General features: G+C 34.5%; 1 protein-coding gene across 1 annotated transcript in view; it reads right to left on the reverse strand.

Annotated features, from left to right (window-relative positions):
• Nucleotides 1–25,572, reverse strand: part of LOC143389356 (A-kinase anchor protein 9-like) — a 72,362-nt gene that overhangs the window by 41,393 nt on the left and 5,397 nt on the right. Inside the window, exons 3-5 of the mRNA XM_077108230.1 lie at nt 8,941–9,186; nt 8,375–8,419; nt 4,066–4,263 (exon numbers count right to left, since the gene is read on the reverse strand). Coding sequence (XP_076964345.1) covers nt 4,066–4,263; nt 8,375–8,419; nt 8,941–9,186 — 489 coding nt within the window. The remainder of the gene's footprint in view (nt 1–4,065; nt 4,264–8,374; nt 8,420–8,940; nt 9,187–25,572) is intronic.

Consider the following 25,572-nt stretch of genomic DNA (forward strand, 5'->3'; position numbering starts at 1 on the left):
AATATCTATATAAACTATCACATTTTCATTTTTCTTATTAACTGGTCAATATTCTAAATATAAGTATTTCTGATGGCTAGTTATAGTACTACATACTATCTAGACACTCTCAGAAGACACAAAAATATAAAAACCGGTCCTCCCCTGGATTCTCATAAGAAACAAAAAATAAATAAATACCGGTCCTCCCCTGGATTCTAGTGATTTGAAGGTATTTCATGGACAAGTGCTATAAAATGAGAACAACAACAAGAACTAAAGTGGATTCCTTTAAGTCTTCCTTAACTTCATTCCTGGGGTTTTAAGTGAATCAGAAATTTAGGGATATGCAATGCTTAAGTGACTGAACATCAAGTGACACCTAAGACCACTACTGTATATTTACAGCATACCAACTTGGGCTTAGACCCACAGTTCAAACAGAAAGATAAAAGACCATCAGATAATTTTCCCCAGTTCCTATCTTTGGAACTGGAGATTAGGCTAAGACAAGACATATTAACGCATATTCATTAAACAGTTAAGAGCTATAGTCCCAAAGCCAAGGAAATAAGTGAAATCCATATAACTGATGAAAATATAGGTAAGGAAGTAAAGTTATGTTAAGGAGACACGAGTCCTTGCCAAACAAGGACTTCTGGGTGCCTTGAATGAATGTACAAAGAAAATGTAGGCATTGATCAATTGAGTATAGTTCTTGGAAGAAGACCAACACACCATCAACCTTTGAGAAGTCTGATCCCTCTCGAAAAACCATACTGAATGCAGAAAACAATATTGGGAGTTACAGCAAGGAGCATTTAAGAAGTTTAGTCTACAGACATGAACATTACTACTCTGAGATGGATGTAACAAGTTATCTCAACCTCATGCCACTGAACATCTGATTCCTCCAACACCCTTTCATCTAATACTTAATAAACAACTTTTTAAATTATTACCTGGCTTTTAAAATTCATCTGTCCATAGAAAGAATATAAAATCCAATGAGCTTAAAATCTGAAGTTTGTGATAATTATTTCTCATTGTAAATTCACAGTCTTATATTTAGACTTAAACATTAACCTCTTGAACTAATTAACCTCTGATATAGCTCAAGAAAAAAAAAATATGACTTCTGAGCCTAACAAATAAAGGCCAAATTTTGCACTACATAAACCAAGGTTATCTTGTGCAGCCTCTTGAGTGAGACTATGAGCTGTTGTCTGAGTGTCACATATTCCTTTTCCAATTACATCATATGCTATTATCAAGTGCTGAGCCTTCTTAATTTCTACACTAGAATGCAACATTAGTAAATTAGTGTAATCTATTAATCCTGGTATTTCTATCTGTACAATAAAGATAAATTTCCTCTATCTCCCAGAATGTGTTTGAGGTTAAAATAAAATAATTAAGGTATTTTATTTTTACTGAGCTTTATACAAATATATTCATATACTAGAAAGAAATTTATAAATCATTTGGAACCTATATAAAATGTAAAATCAGGACTGAGGCTGGGTCTCAGAGGTAGAGTGTTTGCCTCACACACATGAGGCACTGGGTTCAATTCTCAGCACCACATAAAAATAAATGAATACATAAAGATATCTTGTCCATCTACAACTAACAAATTTTTTAAAAAAGTAAAATCAGTTCATGATGGTCAATTTTAGCTAAACTGTTAAATAATAACTAGTTTTGAAAAATGTTAACATTGATATAAAAATCTGTTATAATTTTATTTCCTGATTTTCTATAAGATGAAAGGAACACTCCTCATAAAAGAAAATAACTTAATTCAATACTGTCCAACACCTAATATGATAACCATAATTCTTCATTCAACTATTAAACACCACAAATTCACAGTTTTCTTTGTTTAGCTTTTTTCAAATTACATGGTTTTAAATCACTTGTTCTATGTTACAAAACTGAGAGCCCTTCAGTCAAGGAAACCTCTATTTTTAGAACTACACCTGAAAGAGTGGGGAATAATATACTTCCTGTTTGTCACTACTATAACACAGGAGGTTTGGAGGATTAGGATAATGATCCTTTGACTATCAATATAGTTACTTCAGCTGCTCTGACAGAACTACTTCTCAAAGGGATTAAATTTTTTGAAAACTGAGAAATTAAAATATAATAATAAGAACAATAAAAGTATTATTGCTAACATTCAAATAAACAGTTTATTTTCATTACTAAAATGAATTACAGAAATTTTAGATTATCTGAAATTATACTGCCTAGTGACAATAAGAAATAATAAAATCCTAGATCCGGGCACTTTCAACTTAGGCCTCGATTGTCTTTCTACTCTTACCCTCCAGAAAGACACTTCCAAAGCCTATTGCTTTCTAAGTAAATTACTTTTTGCTCCCTATACATTTTCAACATTTCAGCCTGGGTCTTTATGCCCACTCCACACCCCACAAAGAATATCCTGCCTATCTCTATTTGTCATGAATTCATAAACAATTCTCTTGATTACCAAATAGGTATTGAATAGCTGTTCCATATATTATGTTCCATATATTATGCCAATTTATGGGTAAACAAAATATAAATAACACATTATTCCAATTTATAGATCTATCTCAAATATTACCTCCCTGCTGATGTCTACCCTGAATCTTTTCCTCATAAATCAGACCTCGTCAAAACATTCATAACACTTGTTACCTGCACTTACTTTTTATTTTGTGGTAACTTGTGTACATGCCACACCTCTCCATGGGTTCAGTGAAGAAAGGGGACATCTTAAGGTCCGTCATATATCTTTTGCAAGGGTTACTACAGAATAGGTATTCTGTAAACACTTGCATAATCTTTAAATTACCTTAGTTGAAAAGCATGCCCTTCTCATAATTTTAATTTGTACATTTCCTATTTTTCAAAGAGGAGTCTCTGGAGTCAGATAACTGAGCTTTGAAATTTGGCTCTATCAATACATCACTTCTGCACCTGGATTAGTTCCTTCATCTTGCATTGTCTTGGTACCATCATTTGTAAATGATAAAAGTACCCTTATCTCATGGGGTTGTAGTGATGATTCAATGCATTAATATGTGTAAGAGGCTTTGAATACTGCCTGTTATAGAGTAAGTACTTAATAAGTGCTAGTTAATGCTTTTGTTATCCAAACAATATTCTTGTCTTGGTAATTTCTCAACTTCCTGTAGAATCTGCTAAATTTATAAAATATGCTGTATTATATGTATTCTCCATCTTCATTATTCCCAGATTCTGTATTTGCCTACTTGCTCAAATTTATTTGAAACCCACAAATCCATACCAATGGTGCTTTCATAGACATTTGTAGACACACACAGAGTGATGGCAAGAAATTTGAGTTACTGTAAAATCATGTTCAGCTACATTCAAACACGGTGATCACACTGCCTTGTTTCAGCTCTCACAGAGCAAAAAAGAGGACAGAGATGGCAAGGATCAGAGTGCAATGTAGTGCAAGGAGCTCAGAATTTCAACTCTGGCACCTGTTAATGGGGCAGCTTCAGGATAATCACATCTAAACTTTAACTTCTCAAAAAAACAAACAAAAAAAATGGAATCTGCTAGCATGAATTGCTTTTAAGATTAAAGATTACAATCCATGTGATACATTTCCTACCAGGAGCACTTATTGACTAAATAATTCCCCCAAACTGGAATATAACTCAAGTGAATAAAAAGAATCAACCACATTTTTTTCTAATTTAAATTTACAAAATTTCTTGTTCAGAATTTTATAATCATGGCTAAAATAAGAAGAAATACATTTAGTTGGAGGAAAAAGGATAAAGATCCTAGTTATAAAAATAGATTCTCCTGAGACTTTAGTTTAGCATAGGCAGATCACTTTTAAGGAGCAGAGTAATGAGTAGTATCATCTTTAAAACTATTACTATGAAATTCTCAATGTTTTTGAAATATATTATTTTATATACTCAAAGAGTTTGTCTGAATTATGAAATTTTGGGTGCATATGCATAAAAAAAGATAAACACCTTCATTAAAAACTTTAAAGTTAATTACAAAGCTGCTACAAGTAGGTTGACTTCCTTAAGATACACATACCATTTCATATACTTTAATTTTCTCCTGTAAGAAATTAATTTGCATTTTGAAGTCTTCTTTCTTTTTTTGATAATCTTCTAATAGATGGTCTTGTTCTTCAACCTGTTGTTGATGAGTGAGAATCTGTTGTTTGGCTTGCAGTAAATCTGCAGCTGTGTTACTGTGAGTGCTGTTTCGTAGAGTTTCACTAGCCTGTAACTTGAAAATAGAAAGAAAATATTTAAAATATTAAATTTTGAAGTGACACTTTATTGTACCCTCAGCCCACAGGGGTTCTCTGGAAACTATGCTCACTTCATAGGCTTACAATCTCAGTCAACATGTTTCCATGCTGTCAACATGCTGATAGGTCATGTGCACTTTTGGTAATGAGCCAAAGAATTTACCTTTCACATTATAAAGCTGAGAAAATAGGAGAAATAAGACAGGCAGACAGGCAGAGAAAAATGTGGACTGAAAGTTCTTCCTGGATTCTTGATGACTTTTCAAACTCTAGTTTCAATTTCTCTCAGAGTTCTGATTCTATTTCTGCCCTTAAGTTCTATAAACAAGCCTGTATTCATACCTTAAATTCCTCCCTTTTGTTTAATGCAATTAGATTATAGTTCCAACTAAAGATAAATGGAATGTATCCAGTTGTCAGTCTAGTTATAATTGAGAATCTAATTAACATAAAACCATACCAGGGTTAAAAAAAGTAGGGTGTAACTGCAGGTTAAATTTCTGCAAAAATACACATGATAAGACTTTGTAGAATTTTTAAATAGACACAGGGAAGAAGTACAAAGAAAACTGTACCATTAATAAATTGGTAGGCTTTCCTGTTTTCACCACATTACAGCAATCATTTACCTGTATAAAAACAATTTCCTGATATATTATGATAGACCAAATTTTATTTACCTAACAATAATATTTCTACTAACTGTGTATCTTTTACATCTAGGAAAAATGCCTTAATAGCAAAACAAATATGGTAATTATATTTAACTGAAGTATCTAAGAGGCATATCAAATGTCAATCATTCCTCAAACATCTAAGTTCTTACAATGCAAAAGACACTTTCATTTAAGTTAACTGAAGTTCTAAGTGCAGTTCCTATTTAGTCTTTAGAAAGATAACTAAAAGCTTCAAGTTACTAGATCTTCTTTTACAAAATGCTTCCTTAAAATTACCTAAAAATATTTTTTAAATTAAGCCTTATTTATTTTCAAATAAAACCATTTACTGGTATAAATTTAATTAAAGGCTAGTAAGCAAGCAAAGGGAAATAAAGAGGTAAAGAACACTCCCCTAAGAACTTTCCTCTGGGGATAGTACTACTGCTAGTCATGCCAATCCAGACAGATGTGGGGGCTTTCTTTAACATATCACCACTTGTCTGTAGAACAGATATTTTGTAGTAAGAGAAAGGAGGATGATAGAATATGTACATAGGGTTTAAGGAGTGGGAAATTAATTTCTTATCAATTAATCATTTAGTTGCCTTTTTACCACTAAGAGTACAAAAACCAACTTCATTCCTGCCCACATTCCTGCCCATATCTTAAGCCTTCACAATTCTATGTTAATAGAACCCAGGAGAATGAAATTGTTAACATTGAAATATGTAGGACAGACTAGTCAGAATGTCTAGTCAGAATGTTAGGATTAAGTCTGTATGAGGCATGACACATTAAAAAGTAAAAATACTAGGACTGAAGATGTAGCCCAGTTGTAGAGCATCTGCCTAGCATGTGCAAGGCCCAATACCCACAACTGCCAAATAAAAAAAAGGGGGGGGAGGGTCCTAACTAAGAGACTTTTAAAAAATCAGTTTGATTGCTCTACTTTTATTCTAAGAATAATCTCTGAGAAATAAAGCTAAATGGAAGGCAAAAAAACAACTTTTGTTAACACATTATTGTAATTGGTGAAAAACCACAAGATTGTAGGAATACTAATTCTAGATATAAAGTCACTTGTGATAATTTTCAAATTATAATACTTCTAAATTTCAATTACTTTTTCATGACTCAGAAATGACACATTCTGATTGTAGTACACACTAAAATTTCTATTTTGAAGTAACAGTGTAATAAAATGAATATTTGTAAATATCATCAAAGATCATGTCAAATATCATGTTATCAGTATTACATAAATTATTTATCCAGTATAATAGTTATATCTAATACCTCTATAGCAAATATTCAGTTAGTTCTCCTCTAATTCAGTTTAAACATATTTATAATGCCCCACAATGAGTTGGTTAGGATCTATCTCCAAGTACTTTCTGGCCATCATGTTGCCGATTGTAGTTGTCTTGAAGTGCCTGGACTGTTATGATCTGCTCTGAGTTCGCTGTTCAGCCCTGAGTGCTAGTCACAATGCAGCAGGTTGAAGACAGCCTACTGGAGGATTGTCAAAACCTTCATAACTAAGATTCTCAACTTCTTATCTAAGATTTTTTTCATAAGTTTGCAGAAGAGTTCTCAAACTTCACCTCACTCTCCTCCATTTCATTCTTCTCATCCTCATCTTTAGTTAGTTGCAGGCCTTCCCACCAAATTCCCCAAGCTACAGCATACAATACTCATCAATATACAACCTGAAAGCCCTGTTTCTCCACTCCACAAAAGCAGAGTTGATATCTGATCTTTGCTCTCATCAGTGATGAGACCTGAGTCTCCTTCAGGCAAAAGACATTTTTGACAGAAAAGTGATCTTACCTCCAGACTGGGAGGTATGATAGTCAAACAGCTCAGAAAGGCATCAGTAGTTATTGGGAGTCCTCAGAGCTTCCAGGTTTTAGAGATTTTAAGAGAACGCCTCTGACTTTTTTCCCTGTAGTTTTCTTTATTTTGTGCCAGCTCAGAAAAAAGCTCAAGGCAAATTTTAAAAATGTCTTTGTGAATGACTTTCAAGATTTTGCTCTGCTGGAGCATTTTCTTGGCAGATGTTCAGAGGCAGGTCCTCAGAGAACCACACCATGGATAAAGTTGAGATAATTCTGGTTTGCAAGTACAAGGCTAGCCTGAGCAACTTAGCAAGTCAGTTTCAAATAAAAACAGCTGGGAATGTAGCTCAGTGGTAGAGCGCCCCTGGGTTCAATCCCCAGTAACAAACACACACCCACACTCAAACAACAAAAATAAAAACTGTAATATGTTAATTTAAGAACATAGTTTTTCGAGCTGGGATTGTGGCTCAGCGGTAGAGTGCTTGCCTAGCATGGGTAGGACCTGGGTTTGATTTTCAGCACCACATTAAAAAATAATAATAAAATAAAGGCATCATGTTGTGTCCATCTACAAAAAAAATCATATTCATTCTCTCTCTCTCTCTCTCTCTCTCTCTCTCTCTCTCTCTCTCTCTTAAAAAAAGGACATAGTTTTTCTATTAGAAGCCTACAATAAATTCAGACTTATGAAATATACTAAGTTGCTTAAACATTCAGAGTAAAGAATAATTTTCCATGTACTCTAAATCTGGGAGCAAAGAAATGACAATCATATCTAAAAAGAATAAGATAACAAAGTGATACTTATTGCAAACATATAAAGAAGGCAGGTATTTCTTAAGAGACCAATGCCTATTTTATAGTTTATCACCTAAAATAAAAATCATCATTGTCAGGCATGGTGATGCACACCATTAATCCCATCTTCTCAGGAAGCTGAGACAGGAGGATCACAAGTTCAAAGACAGCCTGGGCAACTTAGTGAGAATCTATCTTAAAAAAAACTTAAAAATGGCTGGGAATGTAGCTTGGTGACAAAGTGCTTTCCTAGCATGTACAAGGCCCTGAGTTCAATGCCCAGTAACACACATGCACACACACACACACGCACAACACTACAGCAACATTAATTCCAATAAACATTTATATATATAAATGTATGTGTGTGTGTGTATATACACACACACACACACACACACACTAGTATTCAAACATTTGTAAAAAGCATTACTATAAAAATCATACAAATTATAAAATTTTTACTGTGCTAAATGGCTATCTTAAAATGGTCATGGATCCTAGAAATTCAGACTCACTTTCCTAAAAACCAAATTAGGGCTGCTATATAATTAAGGATTAAGCAATTCAAACAGTTAAGACTTTAGCTAACCACTGGAAAAAGATACAGCAGTAAAATATAATTTTCAGTTTTTCAATCTATTTATATTATATTATGTTACCTTAAATTATATTAAATATATACAGAAGCATATAAATTTATAAGAAATAAAGCACAAACAATCAATAATTTCAAAAAAATATCAATTTTATTTATGACATTTTTAATTGGGATATGTTAGTCTTACCTCCGAAGTGCAATCATCTGCTGTGGTTGAAATCTCACTTTCTGTCTACAACAAAAGTAAAACATGATTACAATTATGACATTTTTCCCCTGCTAAATATCATACTTTACAAAAAAATAAAATCTGCTTTACTAAGACATTGCTGTTAGTAACAATGATAGAAAATTCACAAAAATACTATTAAAAAACGAGTAAAAATTATCCAAATCTTTAAAAATTTCATTTCATTATGAATTATAATGACTTATAATAATGCATATAAAATTTATCACAAGGCATTGTTATAAATACAAAAGTACCAAGAACTTTTACATATATAGTAGATGTCATCTGTAAGCCAAAAGCATCAAAGACACCATTCCTCTAATTGATGTAACTCTTTTAAATAAAAGTAAATCCTTAACATGCCATCAGAAAAGTTCAAGTTCTTTAAAAGAATCATCAGTTCTTGATGCTAAAAAGTCAATGACTTTGTCAAGCTTCCCTCAGGTGGATGTTAATGACTTTTCACTGCCACTACTTTCTAGTTAGAGGTAGAATGTTTTAAAATCTGGATGAATACTTACATCAACACAAAAGACCTGCTCATGCTTAAGCATTTCTTCATTGTTTAGAGTTCTCATTATTGTGGATTCAGGCATTGCGGCTGATCCAACACCCTGAGAACTATTTATGAACATCTCCTCACTCTTTGATTGATCAATATTCAAGCCATGAACATCATTTTTACTGCTTGAGGTTTTCTTCTTTTTTGGCTTCTTATGAGGGTTTTGTCCATCCAATCGAGCTCTTCTTTGTCGAAACTGGGCAAGCTACAGGAAAAAAGTATCATTAACATCAATGATAATTTTTCTTTGGGATCACTTTCTTTAAAAAATTAAACTATCACCAAAGTAAAACGATGATAATAATATAGATGACTTCACAGTTTCAGAATAACTATTGGATTGAATATTCAGGTTGTAAAGATTGTAAAACTAGGTACTTTGTGAATGAACTTATTAAATATTGAGGGGTAAGAAATGAACATGTCAAGTCTAAAGAAGAGGAAATTAGCTGAGTTAGGGGAATAACTATTCTATAACTAGAATAGGGGAATAGAGGATTCACAGTATAATCTCTAGATTTAAGATTATATGAAAATACACACAAAAACAAGGAGCTCCAAACATACTTGTTCTGTTCTACTACTTTATACAAAAGATATTGTCTAAAATTATCTTTTATACAAAAAAGATAATTAGCCTATTAGCTATACAAATGCTCACTGCAACCATATTTATAGTGGGAAAAACTTACAAGTAACTTAAAATTTTAAACAGCAGTGTTTTCTACCTTTTATCATTTGTCTGTCATCATCAGAATTTGTACCAAACCCTAGTCAACGATACATTATCATTTACTTAACATATTTTAAACAGTGTATTTTCTTTAAATTTATTTTAAAAGGAGATGTAATCTCTGGCATTAATTGAAAGTTAATATCACTTGTTATTTCTTTTAAGAGATAAGTTGAAAATAAAAGAAATGATAAATCTATTATTGAAATTTTAGTAAGAGGTTGCTGAAGGCTATGAAAAAAAATGGACAAAGTAAAAGACTGTTAAAGAGAGACAAGCATCAAACAGATTTTCATTATCATAAGTAGAAAGAAAACTGAAAAAGGTAAAAACTTTCTTACTATACTATCCAAAGTTTTTTAAGCCCTAAAATATTTTCTTACCACCTAAAATCAGAAGTACACATTATATACCAGGTAACACTAGAACTAATTATGGTGAACTTATATTAAAAATGCCAATGCAAGCATTTGCTATTAAAGACTTTGTGATATAATAGCAAGTATAAAGTAGTATTGTAGCATATCTATTTCTTTTCATGAAAGGAAAATTACACTTCATTTTTTAAAAGATAAGGCAAGTCTCACCTCTAGGCATTAATTATAGGCATTATTTCTCAGAACTTCAGAACTCCTACATAGTTTCTTTAATCAAAAACAAACAAACAAACAAAAAAAAAACCCTAAGATGATATATTCAGGTCCATGGCTACACATGGCTATAATTACTTAATGCAATGTAATGTTATGCAGCTGTCAAAAAATATTTTCAAAAAATTCTAATGTGGGAAAATGTTCTCAGTATAAAGCTGGGTAAAATAAGAGCACAAAACTGCATAAAATGAATCAAGTGGAGTTTTTAAATATATTTGTGCATATAAACAAACTATTAAAAATTAAAACAAATTATTAAAAATAATTACTTGTAGATTATGAGACTACAGGTAATTTTTTTCTTCTTTGAAAGATCTTTACTGCCTTCTACCCCTACATATCTTTAAGGAATATTCACTGATAATATTATCATGGCTCCATATGTTACTATAACTATTTTTTATGGTGCCTATGTTTTCCATTTACATCTGCTTATTTTATACATATAGATGCATGTAAGTATATATGCATGCAGAGAGAGATCTCTGTATCTAATATGCACATATAAACATATACAACAAAAAACTTAGGTCATGAAACAATCTTTTTAGTTTCTTCCATGAATCAATACAATGATATTAGCACTAGAATACCAAGACAGAGTGAGGAACAAAGTGATAAATGCTAAAGCAGTGGCTACAGTTTCATATTGGAGTCTCATTTCATTTTACTATCACATTGGTTCCTATGTTTATGATGAAAACCAAGAGTGTTTTCTTTTTAGCCTGAAGTCAACTGAATCCAGTACTCCTGGCTCTAGAGCAATCCAAATCAATGTGAGAGTTTCATTTCAGATGCTTGATAGAAAATGTCTAGCAAGAATATCATTTACAATTGCTGCTTGGGATAGTGTACTCAGTCTTTGTATGCTTATGTCTCAGGCTGTCTTCTCCCGCCACTGCCATTCCACCACCAATAATAACTATTTTCTAAAAGAATAATAAAACTATATACCTACTAAAAATCACATCCAAAAGAATAATAAAATAACCTGCATGACAGTGAAATGAAGCAGAGGTAGGTGGTATCAGATACCACCTACTGTCACTGTCATGCAGGTTATTTTATTATTTATTAATTTTTAAGTCTAGGTTATAAGTGATTCCTTCTGGTAAGCATATAGTTTTGGCAGGAAATATCAACTCAAAATTACAAGAACTGGGCTGGGGTTGGCTCAGTGGTAGAGCACTTGCCTTGCACGTTGTGAGGCACTGGGTTTAATCCTCAGCACCACAGGAAATAAATAAAGATATTATGTTCATCTACAACTAAAAAAAATAGAAAAAAAATAAAGGAACTGCTACCTCTGTTCAGTTCAGTGATCCATGTTAATGGTCAATGGGTATCCAGTGTTCATCAATAGTTCCCAGGGATGTCTGTTTGATGATTTAAATAATGAAACCATGTAGATAATATTAACAAATACAAGTTTTGCTATTTTCATTTTTTTTATTTTTTAGTTGTAGATAAACAATTCCCATTTTATTAAGTTATTTTTATAAACCCAGTGCCTCATACCTGCTAGCCAACTGCTGTACTAATGAGCTACAACCCCAGCCTCACCAGGTTGCTTTTGATTTCACTCCCTCTTTCTACCTCATTTTCAAAGACACTCTCTAGTACTCAAGGACTAAGGGAACACAGGATTCATGATTTCTATCCAACTCTAAACCCTTGGCACTTGCAGACAAAACCTAACACAGTAGAAGTATTTGTAACAGTAACAAAACTGGAAATGACCTAAATGCTCACTGATGAGAATGGACACTGAGATAAATTTCTATAAGGGAATACTATCACAGGAGTGAAAATGCTCTAATGATATTGAACAAAAGGAAAATCACTGAAGACTTCACATAATGACACCACTAAGTTCAAAAACAGAAAACTAAGTATAGTTTATGTACACATATGTGGTATAAAAAGCAAGGTGATGATAAATTCAGAACTATAGTTAGCTCAGGTGCTAGGGGTGGAATTAGATAAAGATTTTAATGCATTGGTACATGAATGTTTTTAATCTAAGTGATAGGTGTAGAGGTCTTTTTTTCACTTGTTTTAATATTATATATATATATTTACCATGCATTCTTCTGTAGGTGAAACACTGAAGTACTTTTAAAGTATGTAGAACTTCCTTCTGAGGGAACTGGCCAGTACTTACAACTTCTACCATCCATGACATCTGTTTTCACCCTCTTTTGATAAGAGGAGTGAATCAATTAGATTCTTCTCTTGAAAGTAGGGAACAAGGAAGTAGCAGAGCTGTCCAGAAAGGTTATAGAGAAGAGATATCTTGTATGAAGGATTCTAAAATTAGTGCATAATTTGATCCTCATGTAATTACAGCCACACCACTAAAATGACCTCTAAATTACAGTACACATGATCATCCTACAAGATAAATTGCAGCCCAAGACACTTTTCTCTATATCCAATACAGCCAGTTTTCCTTCTGGCATTAAATAATCCTTATAGAAGCACACCAAGTAAAGTACCTGGCTTATAAGAAATGATAATATATAATCACTCAAGTATTGCAAAATCATGCAAAGTGGCTCTATCAATGGGTTTTAAACTTTTCTGCTCTTTGAAAATCTTTTTAAAATAGTGAAACTTTCTGATTTTGGCATGGGGTGTGTTCTGAACAGTAAAAAGAACTTTTAAAAAGCTTACCAGGAGCTTCAAGTGTACAGCAAAATTTGGGAACCACCGGATAGTGGTTTATTTTATGAGATTTGCTTCCACTGTTTATATATTAGGTTTTTTTTTGCCTTTTAAAAAAATTTTAAAAAATGTATTTAATGGGAAACCATTCCACTATATAGCATAGGTTTGAAAATTCATCCTATAATTTTTGTTCATACACAAACTGATGTGTAAATAAAGGAAGTTAATATACAAAACTATGGAAATGAGATTGGAAATGAGATAAGAAATGGTGGAAAGAATGGCATCAATTTCCCATGGCTTTTCAGATTCTCTGAGGCCCTACTACACTTCTCTGTCCTTCCTCTGAAATCTCTGCATTTTTACAACAACCCTCTCTTACCTCATCTTAACTAATCTTAGTTTTTGTTTTGAAACAAAGAAGTCCTACCATAATTAGACTGTTTATATTCAGCAATCTTAATCAAATCAATACTTCATTTAAAAGAAATGATAGTTTTATTGCTTCATTTGTACAACAGTAACACATACCTACCTAAAAATAATAAATTATTTGGAAAGAACCCTTTCAGAGGTTAAGATATATCACACTTAAAAAAAAAAGTTTTCTGCTATATTTAGGTTAAAATTCATACTACTTTTAAGTGATACATACAGCCCCTCATTATCTGATCCCAGCATATTTCTCTACTCTAGTTTTCTGCTATATAGCTTTAATCTTCTAAATTCCAACATGACAATGATTTTAAGAATGGCTAATTATTCTTTAAGACTTTTTACAGCCTGACAAAATTCTAAAGTATTTTATACTAAAAGGCTAAATCTTCACATCAACCCCAGTACCAACATTTACAGATGAGTTACTGAGTTACAATCTGAGTTAGCCACTATAGGTTATACTTTTCTCCACAAAATTTTTGAAAAATTCCACTCAGATGTCTCATAAGGAACTTCTAATACAAAATATCCCAAACTGATTTCCCAATCTTGCCTGAAGTCAACAACTGAGACTGTTCTTCTTTTTCTCTTAGTGATAACACCAACCTTCTATCCATGTTCTCTCTTTTACCAACCAATCACATTCTGATTTTATCCTCTCTATATTTCTTGATTATCCCCACACTTTCACTATTTCACTGTCTCAAATGTAGTTCAACAGCCTCTAAATAGTTTTACCGTCAAGTCTATCCTCGATACAGCTGCAAAATGGATCAATCTGAAACTCAATCTTTTTAAGTATCAGTTCAAAATAATTTTTTAAATGCAAAAATTTAAATGAATGAATGTATATGTAACCATATTACTCATTGTCTTAAAACCCATCAACATATCCCACAACTTTCAGGATAAAAATCTCCTTAACATGAAATTCAAGACCCTCAGGATAGAGCCCAGACCTACCTTCTTTAGCTTCATCTCTTGCCCTATCTTGCTTATACCTTTATACTCCAATAATACCAAGCTCTTGTACAACTTCCCCCAAGGAAGTCAAACTGTTCCACACCTCAGTGCTTTAAAGGAGAGTTAGGCCTGATTTTTTTAGGGTGTGAGATAGGAATAGAATGAAGCAGATTTTGAATTTAAAAAAAAAATTAGGTTTGGGATTTGGCTATGAGTATAAAAAAATAATCCCATAATGTTCAAAGGATTTTTCAACCAAGATGCATCCCGAAATAAATACTACTGTGCATAGAAAATATGATGGTGTGTGAGACAGAGAAAACTAAAACATTAAAACAATTTAAGTTCATATCCTAGGAAAAAAAATAAGTATAGACTCTTCTTTCATAAAATTAAAATCTTGAGGCCTATATAAAATATTATTTCATCCTTTTAATTTACAAAAAAATAAATATCATATACAAAAATAAATCTCAAATTAAACTTTTTCTGTCAAACTTTATTTTAAAAATTGGTATTGGTTGTTTGAAGCAGAAAAATGAAAGTCATTAGAAATACTCAGACATGTAGTTCACTAAAAAGGAATTTATGCAAGTCAAAAGTAAACATTAGTTTGACAAATATAAAAGATTTCACACCAAAAATATTTATCTATTAGTAGAAAATAAAATGTCCTCCTAGTGCACATTTGTTAATGCAGTTTTTACAACTTTTCTAATACCTTGATCTTCAGAGCACCTACTAATTTATTCAACTTTCAAGGAATCAACATATACACATGCACTCAATAAAATATCAATGATGCGGGAAGTTAACTGAGATCATTGACCACACCTATGGCAACAACCACCACATCTCCCTCACACACTTTTCACACATTAAATTTGATTCTTGAACTAGTATTTTATTTATAATTGGTTCCTTTTTCTATCTTCCCTGGGGAAAACAACTAGTAAAGAAAGACCGACTTGAATAAAACTGAGACCTCTGAGGAATAAATAAAACCTAATTACTGAGCCCCCACAATGAACAATCCTTAGAAAACAACAAGGAATTTTATAGTATATGCAATATCAAGAAATAGAAGACCTAGCATGCATGAGCCTCTGGGCTCAATCCCAGGGTTGCTGAGGGGCTAGGGAGTGGCTAGAGAAAGAAACTGTAGATCTTGTTAGTTTTTCAGAAATCTCTAAGTCAGAAAATCTAATCAATCAATACAATTTATAAAGTCAAATTTTTAAATAGGACTTTGTATAATATATAGAGTAGTTCTAAATCATCAAAATAACTTGAGGCTCTAAAAAATGATCTCTAAAAGGGGAAACACATCAACACACACAAAAAAATCTTATAATTACACAAAAAAAATTTAGATTACATAAAAATCAGAGCAAACAGTAACCCGAAAGAGGAAAGCAACTGCAAACAAGCATTACATTGTTCGTGTAAGATAAAGGAATTTTACATAGAACAAAAGAATATAGATTTAAATAAACAACCTAGGAAAAACTACCCCTGGAACAATGCTAAATTTATGAACAGTCTTAACGTTTAGCACTTTTGAACAGTGTAAAACCCATGAACAAATTAACCAAGCTTTAGGAGGTGTACCTAAATGGGCATTAAATATCCTAAGTTCTATTTTGGTGAAAACTACCACAAAAAGTAAAAGGGAAGTCAATATGACAATAAAAATCTTTTCTACTAGGTAGAATACATACACATGTCTATTGTGTTCACACAGAAAAATGACACGGCTTTTTGTTATGGAAGACTAAGTCATTTTTCCCCCAAAACTGATATGTATTGGTAATGATCAAGCCAAAAGGCCAACAGGTGCCCATTTGACCAGCTGGTCAAAGAATGGAATGACTCACTGCACCACAAAAAAACTCAAACTTCACCATCACGCTGTAATCAACTCACCAACAGCTTATTCAAAGGAAGTTCCAGTTTAAATTTTGGTGAGCCAAACAAGCTTTAAAAAAAAAAAAAAAAAAAAAAAACAAGATGGAAGATATCCCACTGGAAATGTGTATTGCTGTCTCCTCCTCTCTTGTACATGATCATACATGCTGTCTTGCTTGATGCATATATATATATATATATATATATATATATATATATATATATATAATATGTAAAACAAATTCCTAACAACCAAATTACAAGATAGGTAAAGGACTTGAATAGTCTGAAGATCTACAAATGGCCAAAAAGCATACAAAAAAGACACTCAGTGTCATTAGTCATCAAGAAAACAAGAATTAAAACCACAGTGGGAAATCCCTTTTTGCACACTAGAATGGCTATGATTTTTAAAAAAGACAACAAATTTGTTGAGATACAGAGAAACTAGAATTATCATGCATTATCAGTGGGTATGTAAAATGAAATGGTACAGTAAAATGGTAAAGCCACTATGGTAAGCAATTTGGAGATTCTTCAAAATGTTAAATGGAATTACTATAGGACCCAGAATTCTTAATCCTAAATATATGCCCAAGAGAAATGAAAACAGGTATTCAAATGATTGTATACAAATGTTCAAAGCAGCACTATTCACAATAGACAATACATAGAAACAATCTAAATGCCGATCAATGAATTAAAGTGTGAACACATTGCTGTATATACACACACTGGAATATTATTCAGTCATAAAAGGGAATGAGGCATGGACACATGCTACACCATGGCTGAACCTCAAAACATTACACTAAGTGAAAACAGCCAAACATGTAAACACCACTGCACGTGGCCCTTTTTATTTATTATTTTGAGACAGGGTCTCACTACCTGGCCTAGGGTCTCACTAAATTGCTGAGATTGGCCTAGAACTTGTGATCTTCCTTCCGCAGTCTCCTGAATCACTGGATTACAGGCATGCATCACCATGCCTGGCTCCCAATTAAACGGATGCTAACCAATTAAATAGAATGCCTAATTTTAATTTTATAAAAATCTTACTAAGAAATAAAAATAATGTCCCTTATCACTAATGTTTCACAATTTACCAGAACTTTTTTCTATTTGTCATATTAGAAGAAATTAATTCACATTTCAATCATCAGCAGCCTAAATTAAATGTTTAATAGTCATAGAAAGTTTAAAAGAAATCAGAGAGGGAGAATAGCTTTCTTCACTGTGGAACAGAATATCTGAAAATGCAAGGAACAATTTTATACCATAACTAGCTTGCCTATCAGAGCAGCACAGTAATTGAAAAATCCTATCAATCACCTAATAAGAGAGCTTACACAGAACATTGTACACAACACTGGCATTACTCTACAACCTAAAAATGCTTGTTAAACAACAACAACAACAACAAAACTCATATAATTCCAAGTTACTGAATGTAGTAAAAATTTTAATTATTCAATAAATAATGACAATTATATAAAATGCTATAGAAGTATAATACTTTGGTTTTGCTGAATTCTAATACATTTGAAGAACTTTTTAAAAATATAGCAAAAGTGATTTATAGGACTAATTTCATTCTAAATACACAACTGTCCTTTAATTTTGTTCACTAATAATTAACTACTTTATTTATATAATCATAAATAATTTTACTTGGAAAAAATGAAGTCATTTAAAATGGAGTTGAAATAGTTTGGTTGATTCACTATAAGGATAGCCTATGTGGGACCATCTCTGTCAGGAACTTGTAAATGAGGTCAAGCCCAGCTCTGAAAATATTTAATAATGTAGTTAACATCTCCAAGTATTGGGCTTCTTGCAACATCAATACTGAGGAGATAGTTGAGGACCCAACAGCAAACCAAAGAACTACCTAGCATCAGAAAAACTGAATTGCTGCGAAATCCTTTCTACTAAGTTCCATTAGCCCTTCATTCTTACAAATCATTCCATTAACCTCAGTTTCTGGGTTCTTTTGTTACAACAAATCTAAAGCAGCAAGTTAGGGAAAAAGGCAAATGAGAAAATACAAAGCTGGACAAGCAAGTTCATAGGAAAAAACAAAAAACTGACAGCAAGGAAAATGGATAAGAATGACAAAAACAAAAAGGCGATCCATAAATGTCCAATAATATAGAATTCTGACTACATAATACAAGTGGTACTGGAGAAAGAATTACAGTTACAATTTCCATACATATACACACGCACACACACATAAAATCAGAACTTCACTACACACACACACACACACGTAAAACAAATTATTTAAAGCAGAAATTCTAAAGCTTTGTTCTGTGGAATCTTTCTGTCTTCAGAACGTCCAATCCACAGGATACAAAACCAACTGCCATGACAAAGTCCTCCTAATGTAGGAGACCTAGTTATTTTGCATTTCATATTCTTGTTCGGTATGAGAGTCATACAACATTAACCTGTTTATCATACTGCATGTAATATCTTTTTCTTAAAAATGATACCTGGGGCTGGGATGCAGCTCAGTGGCAAAGCGTCTGCCTTGCATTTGCAAAGCCCTGGGTTCGACCCCCAGTTCCAAAAAAGACAAAAAAAAAAAAAAAAAAAAAAAAAGAACCCCACCAAATAAAAAAAGAAAAAAGAAAAAAAAATGATACCTGAACATTGTGCCTGATCATAAAAGAATAATGTTGTAGAGAATTTGTAAAATAAAGTATAAAAAAATTAAAATACCTATAACCCACTACCCAGAGATAACCACAACTGACATCTTGGTGCATGTTTTTTCAGATGTCTTCATATATAAATACTTACACGTACCTTTTTTTTTTAACCTGACATTTTCTGTGGGCATTTTCCCAACTTGAAAAGTGTTTGTAGAATTATTTTAATGTCTACATAAAATAACTCATTCTCCTATTACTGCAGATTTGGGTTAATATAAAATACTTTACAAAGTACACTTCTATACTGTAGGGGTTGGGGTTGTGGCTCAATGGTGGAGCACTTGTCTAGCAACATGTGCAGCTCTGGTTTCAATCCTCAGCACCACATAAAATAAATAAATAAAATAAAGGTACTGTGTCCATTTACAACTAAAAAATGTCAGGGACTGCCCTGTGCATGAGCTAAGCCCCTCCAAAAGCCTTGAGTAAAGGGGATATTGGACTGGCAACATACGCCAAGCCATGTGTTATACCAAGCAAGTGGCCTTTACCCCCACTCATCAAGGAAGAGCCTCAGCTCTGGGCTTGAGCAGTACCCAACAGGATTGGGCAACCCCTGCTGAAACACTATCCCCTGCCTTATTGGGGTGGAACATTCTATCAAATGTCTTTTCCCTAATAAACAGATGGGTTCCAAGTGCACTTGCTCTCTTGCCCTCTTGCCTTCCAGCGTGGAAGAGGACCCTTGAGGTGGCAGAGCAGGCCCACCCTCCACCTGAGAAACTGGTGTCCATGGGTTGCATGATTCTTAGCTGTTTCCTTACTTTAACATTGCAGCCAGCTCTTTTGACCAGCTCATCTTGCCAGCATGCACAGCTGGAGAGAAGCAAACACTTATTGAATACCTGCTATTTGAAAAGCACTATGCTAGGTTGCATTTAATTGATATTGAGAGTTTTCCTTATAAAATATTCTAGAAAATGAGTCAGTAGCATTTTAACTATTTTAACAAAATGTTGTGGGGGGGGTAAGATCCAAAATCCAACCTCTCACTGTACTTATTACCCAGGAGCATCTGTCTCTCCTACTTTGGAAAGCAGAGACTGTTGCCATTTCTCTATTTCCACCTCTTGATCTAAGTTTGCTGATTATGTGTCTGTTCAAAGTCAACTATGTTTAGTAGAACTGCTTTATAAATTTTGTTTGGTGTTGGGGACTAAACCTAGGAACTTTTGCTCTACCATTGAGCTATATCCTAGCCCAAGAATAACTATATTTATAATAGTTTTTCAATCCCATTCTAAAAGCACATGTTTATACAAATGAAATAATGTACATACTTTGTTTAGTTTTGTTCTTGCAGTAGTGGAGATAAAGGGCAGTAGTGCTCTACCTTTGAGCTATAATGTAAGCTCCCCTCTTTTTTTTCCCCTCAGACAGGATCTTGCCTCAGCCTCCTGAGTAGCTGGGATTACAGGTGTATACCACAGCAACATCTAAACTATTTCTGATAATTTTGTTTTCACTCTATTTACCATGTCCCTCTCAGCCTTAATTCTTTTAATGATTGTATAATATTCCATTGCACTTACATGGCGGAGGAATCATGACCTCAGTAAAGTATTTTATACCAGATAGCTAATGTTACAGCAAACATATGTTGCCTTAAAGGCCGCAAGGATCTCTTACTGGAAACTGGGTTCATTTCTAGGGGAAAATAAACTACAATAAAAACTAACTTAAAAAATTTTTACCCCATAGGTAGACAGATAAAGAAACATATACATAAAGAAATCAAAATTCTACTTTGCCAAATCTACTTTGAGCAAGCAATTTAATTATTATGAAATGTGACTGTTCAAAGTTAACTATGTTTAGTAGAACTGCTTTACATACATTTAAGAAAGATACATTTGGCAGAAGGCAGTAAACATTCTTAGATAACAAATAAGATATCTAACCAGAACTTCCATGCTTTTGAAAAGGTACACAAAATTACTTTCAATTCCTTAGATGCAGAGTGTTTGCTTAGTCCCTTGGGTTGCACAACTGTAAGCAATTTTGGGCTTCTAAAAATGCCAATGTTCCTTCATTTATATATACTAGAGTAAAAAACAAAATCTACCTGTTTACATACAAGCATTTAAGTCTTAACATTAAAAGGGGGAGATTATAAAAAAGTCAATTATATTTTAGAAATGCAAAGCTGGTTAACCTACACATTCCTTTAACACACTTCTGATGAACATCTACTACTGCATCTCTGCAGTAAGGCCTTTCTTTCATTGATTACTGAAATTATTGACCTGGTTTCCTTTGTTTATGTGGAAGAATGAAGAAAGAAAGGAAGAGAGGAAAAATAGTTAATTGTGTTTCAAGTATGATTGTTATCCATTAGCTCTAAAAAGAATATCACCTATAAAAAGTAACTCATTGTAGGGAGGAAGGGGGCCTTTCAGGCAAGCCTAAAGAGCTGCTCAAATATGTATTTTAAAAAAATTCTATTCAATTTATAGTTTGTCTACGTTAAATTTTTCATGATGCCCCAAGAAGGATATCTATGCATAATACAATTTTCAAATGTTTGCGTTACAATTTCCATACATATACACACGCACACACACATAAAATCAGAACTTCACTACACACACACACACACACACACACACACGTAAAACAAATTATTTAAAGCAGGAATTCTAAAGCTTTGTTCTGTGGAATCTTTCCGTCTTCAGAACGTCCAATCCACAGGATACAAAACCAACTGTCATGACAAAGACCTCCAAACAGGAACCTACAAAGACACGCTTTTAAAAATGTCCCTAAAGCCAAGTTCACAGCTGTCACTTGTGGCACACTCAGGCCACTGCTGAGGCAGCTGTCACAGGCCAATCTCACACACGTCCTCGAGTGCCAGCGTGCCACCTAAAGAAGACAAGCTGATGATCAGCGCACAAATTCCCCACTGAATAAAAGGAAAGCTCTAAATCCCTGCCCTGGAAAACACAATGCCTGCACCACCCATAAAACTCCCTTTAAAAGTGAAGGGCTGAAGGTTTAAAGGCTATTAATTACCACCTAATTATCAATACGGTTTAAAGAAAAGAGAAAGAGAGGTGTTTTATTGGGGCAGTCGTGAGAAAAGAGCCACACCATTCAGTCACCATTGAAGTCTTTACACGGTGGCTTTACACGTCCTAGGAAAAGGGACAGGAGGGAGGGGAGGAAACCCAGACCCTGCAGTACCTCCTTCCAAGGGCAGCGCACTCAGCTGCCGCAAACTCGTTCCCCAGGCCTCCTCCCACCCTTTCCCAGCCACCGCCTCCCACCTCTGGCCCAGCGGTCCCCGGCTCTCCTACCTTCGCTTTACCAGCTTCTATCTTTCTCCTTCTTTCTTCGTCCTCCATGGCTTCTGCGGGGTAGGCAGGGAAAGAACACGGAGGGGGTCAGGGGTAGAAAGGAAAAATCGGTTCAGATCGAGGTGGGACGGCTAGCTCCGCGACCCAGGCCGCAGGGCCCAGCCGGGAGCTGCCTCCCCACCCTAACAAAACCAGTCAGACGCTGCAATCACTGGCGAATCATCCTCGTCCACACGAGTACAGCGGTCGCTACCGCCATCTTCGTCTCCAGGTAAACACAGAATGAGGCGGGAGTCAAGACACCTCACAGCGCGCGCTGCCTGGCAACTCCATGTTGCCTGGCAGGTGCGCCCAGGCCCCGCCCCGCCGGCACTGCTGTGGGGGTGGGGATGGCCCTAGCCTGGCGCCAAGTGCAGCCTGCCCAGCGCCGCCCCTTGGAGCCACGGGCCCCACCATGCAGCCCCCAGCCGCCTGCGGAGGAGGGGGCGGAGACCCCCACGCAGGCACTCCCGGGCGCACCCGCAGAGCTCGGGAAGCCGGCCGCGCGCCGCCCCCGCCCCCGGCCACGGGAGGGCGCAGAAGGGCCTGGCGCGAGCCAGCGCTCCCGGGCAGAGCGGGGCGCAGGGCGGAGCCGTGGAGTCCGCCACACACCCGCTCCAGAGCTGGTAGCGCCAAGGGCCCGTCCTCCTTCCCGTGCTGGGAGCTCAGGCCCACAGCCTGCGCCCCTAGTCTGATTATGAAAGGGAAAGTGAAGCTTTCACTAGGCACCTCTGAGGCCGGGAGCTTTTGTTTGGGAAGGAATGCAAAAGGCTTTATTCACTCCCCCATGTCCTGGGCCTAAAGAGATGAGAGTGAGGGTTAAAAACTTCCTTTTTAATGAACTTGGTAACATCTTGCACCACATGGAGATGTTAGTTTACAGGTCTAGGGCAGGAAAATAGTAATCTGAAATTCCTTGCTAGCCACAGTGGAACATACTCTCAAGGTAAATGGTCCCAGAAGTTTTATTTATGGACTCAGGAATTCAATATCATCTACTGCTTCTCATTCAACACATACTTCTACACCTCTTCCTGTCTTTCTTTAGGAAATAATATCCAGGTTGAGAATATCTTATTGATTTTGACATGTAAGCAAGCACTTAGGATGAATACCATCTTGGTGGTATTTAGTTGTAGCTACAAAAAGTAAATAAAAACACAAGACGTATTTTAAAATGAATCAGTTTAGATCCTAAATGGCCAAAGAAATTCTCTTCACTATTAGTGAAGGCATGGAAGTATAACAAAATGAATTTCAAATTTCAGTATATATAGGCATCATTCAGGGATACTTGTTTAAAAAGCAAAATCCTATCCTAAACCAAGTGAAGTGAATTTCCTGAGAGTACACTCTCAGGATGACTTCTCAGGATACAGTTAATGGAAATATTACTAGCACAGAAGTTGGGTTACAGTCCAGCTGAAAGTCAATTAGTTGTGGAAAATGGCAAGGCATTTAATCATAAATACATTTCTTCTTCAATAAAGCAAAGGTGCTAGACAGAGATAATCTTTTAGGTATCTTCAAATTTCAAGGATCTCAGAAATAAAATAATATCCCGGTGTACCAACTTAAATTATTATGTGATGCTATTCCTTAGGCTTTTATAACATACGTTCAAAAAGCTATCATATTTCAGTGGTAATTTAAATCAGTCAATAGGATACTGGATACTGGAATAGGATACTGGAATCTGAGGTTACAAAACTAAGCAGCATCTGTACTTTCTGTGTGCCAGTCTGTTCTAAGCACTTGATAAATGATATTCAGTCATTGAGAGGAAAACAAGACATCAAAAGGTAGTCTGAAACCACTAAAATATGTAAAAGGGAATAATGTTGAATACTAAATTGTAATTACTATTAAAACTCTGGCAATACTTAACATTAAACCATAATCATAAAATGATAAAACGATCAATGGAAAAGAACCTTACTAGGTACAAATTAATGACTCTGCCTCCTAGATTGTGAATAATTTTCAATTCAGTAAAGAAATATCAGTTGAAATTATCAAGAAATCAGCAGCACTTAACCCTTCATGTATGTTGTTTGAGAATATAAGCAAACATAAATCTTGATATCTAATTCCTTTACAAACTATGATTTTTAAAGCATTTATATTCTAAAGTAAGGGCTTACAACACATGTCAAATAGGTTAAGGAAGGAATAAGAAATTAATTAATAGTTATGATAGAAATCAGCTAGACCAGAGAAAACAGTAGCTTGCTTCTTTAAATCCTTGGTAGTTCCACTCTGGACAGAGATTCCCATTGTTTTTACAATTAATTATGTTAAAAGCAGGTTACAAAATGGGAAGATCCTCCCTCATAAGAATATAATGAATTATTTACATTTACTAGAAAACTGCAACAAATTCATCACTGTTCTAGTTTTTCAAGACAATAACAAAGCATAAGATACATGTATGTGTTCTGTTTTACATTTGAGACAGAATAAGTAGATGAAGCAATAACTGGCTAACACATAGACTAGGCATGTGCCAGACATACTGAACTAAATAATATTAAACAAAGGACACTCCACCCTCAACTACAATCATAAGCTCAATTAACTTTTGCAAATGTAAACAGATTCTAGAAGAGTAAGGCTAAGAAGATGAACAGAGAAAAGGAAATTAAGCTCTACAGACTTTATGTCAAAAAGCTGGTTGAGAAAAGACAGAACTGGAACCCTCGCTCCAAACTTACAGCTTAGTAACTAGAAGTTTCACCACAAAAATATTTTTTAAAAAGAACAGGAATAGAAGAAATCTGCTTGCTTTCTTTTTCATCCATGTATATACAAGTATTTTGTGGGTCAGGAACTCACATGCTACTACTGCAATTAAGTGGCCCACTGCCTGTCCATTTAAAAAAAAAAAAACTAAGTAGATTCGACATTTTAAGTGACTGGAAAAAAATTCAGAAGAAAACTCTTCCATGACATTTAAACATTGTAAGAACAGAGTCTCACTGCAGCATCCACAAATAAGGTTTTACTGAAGCATAGTCAGGCTCATTCATTTATATACTGTGATGGCTCCTTTTGTAAAAGCAATGGTGACTAGTGATGATGTCGACTGAATGTCCTATTTACTTTCTGCCCTTAACAAAGAAGGACTACAGACCTCTGCTCTTTTCTGACTCAGTGAAAACTACA

Source organism: Callospermophilus lateralis, unplaced genomic scaffold (genome assembly GCF_048772815.1).
Source record: "Callospermophilus lateralis isolate mCalLat2 unplaced genomic scaffold, mCalLat2.hap1 Scaffold_2226, whole genome shotgun sequence".
Lineage (NCBI taxonomy): Eukaryota > Metazoa > Chordata > Mammalia > Rodentia > Sciuridae > Callospermophilus > Callospermophilus lateralis.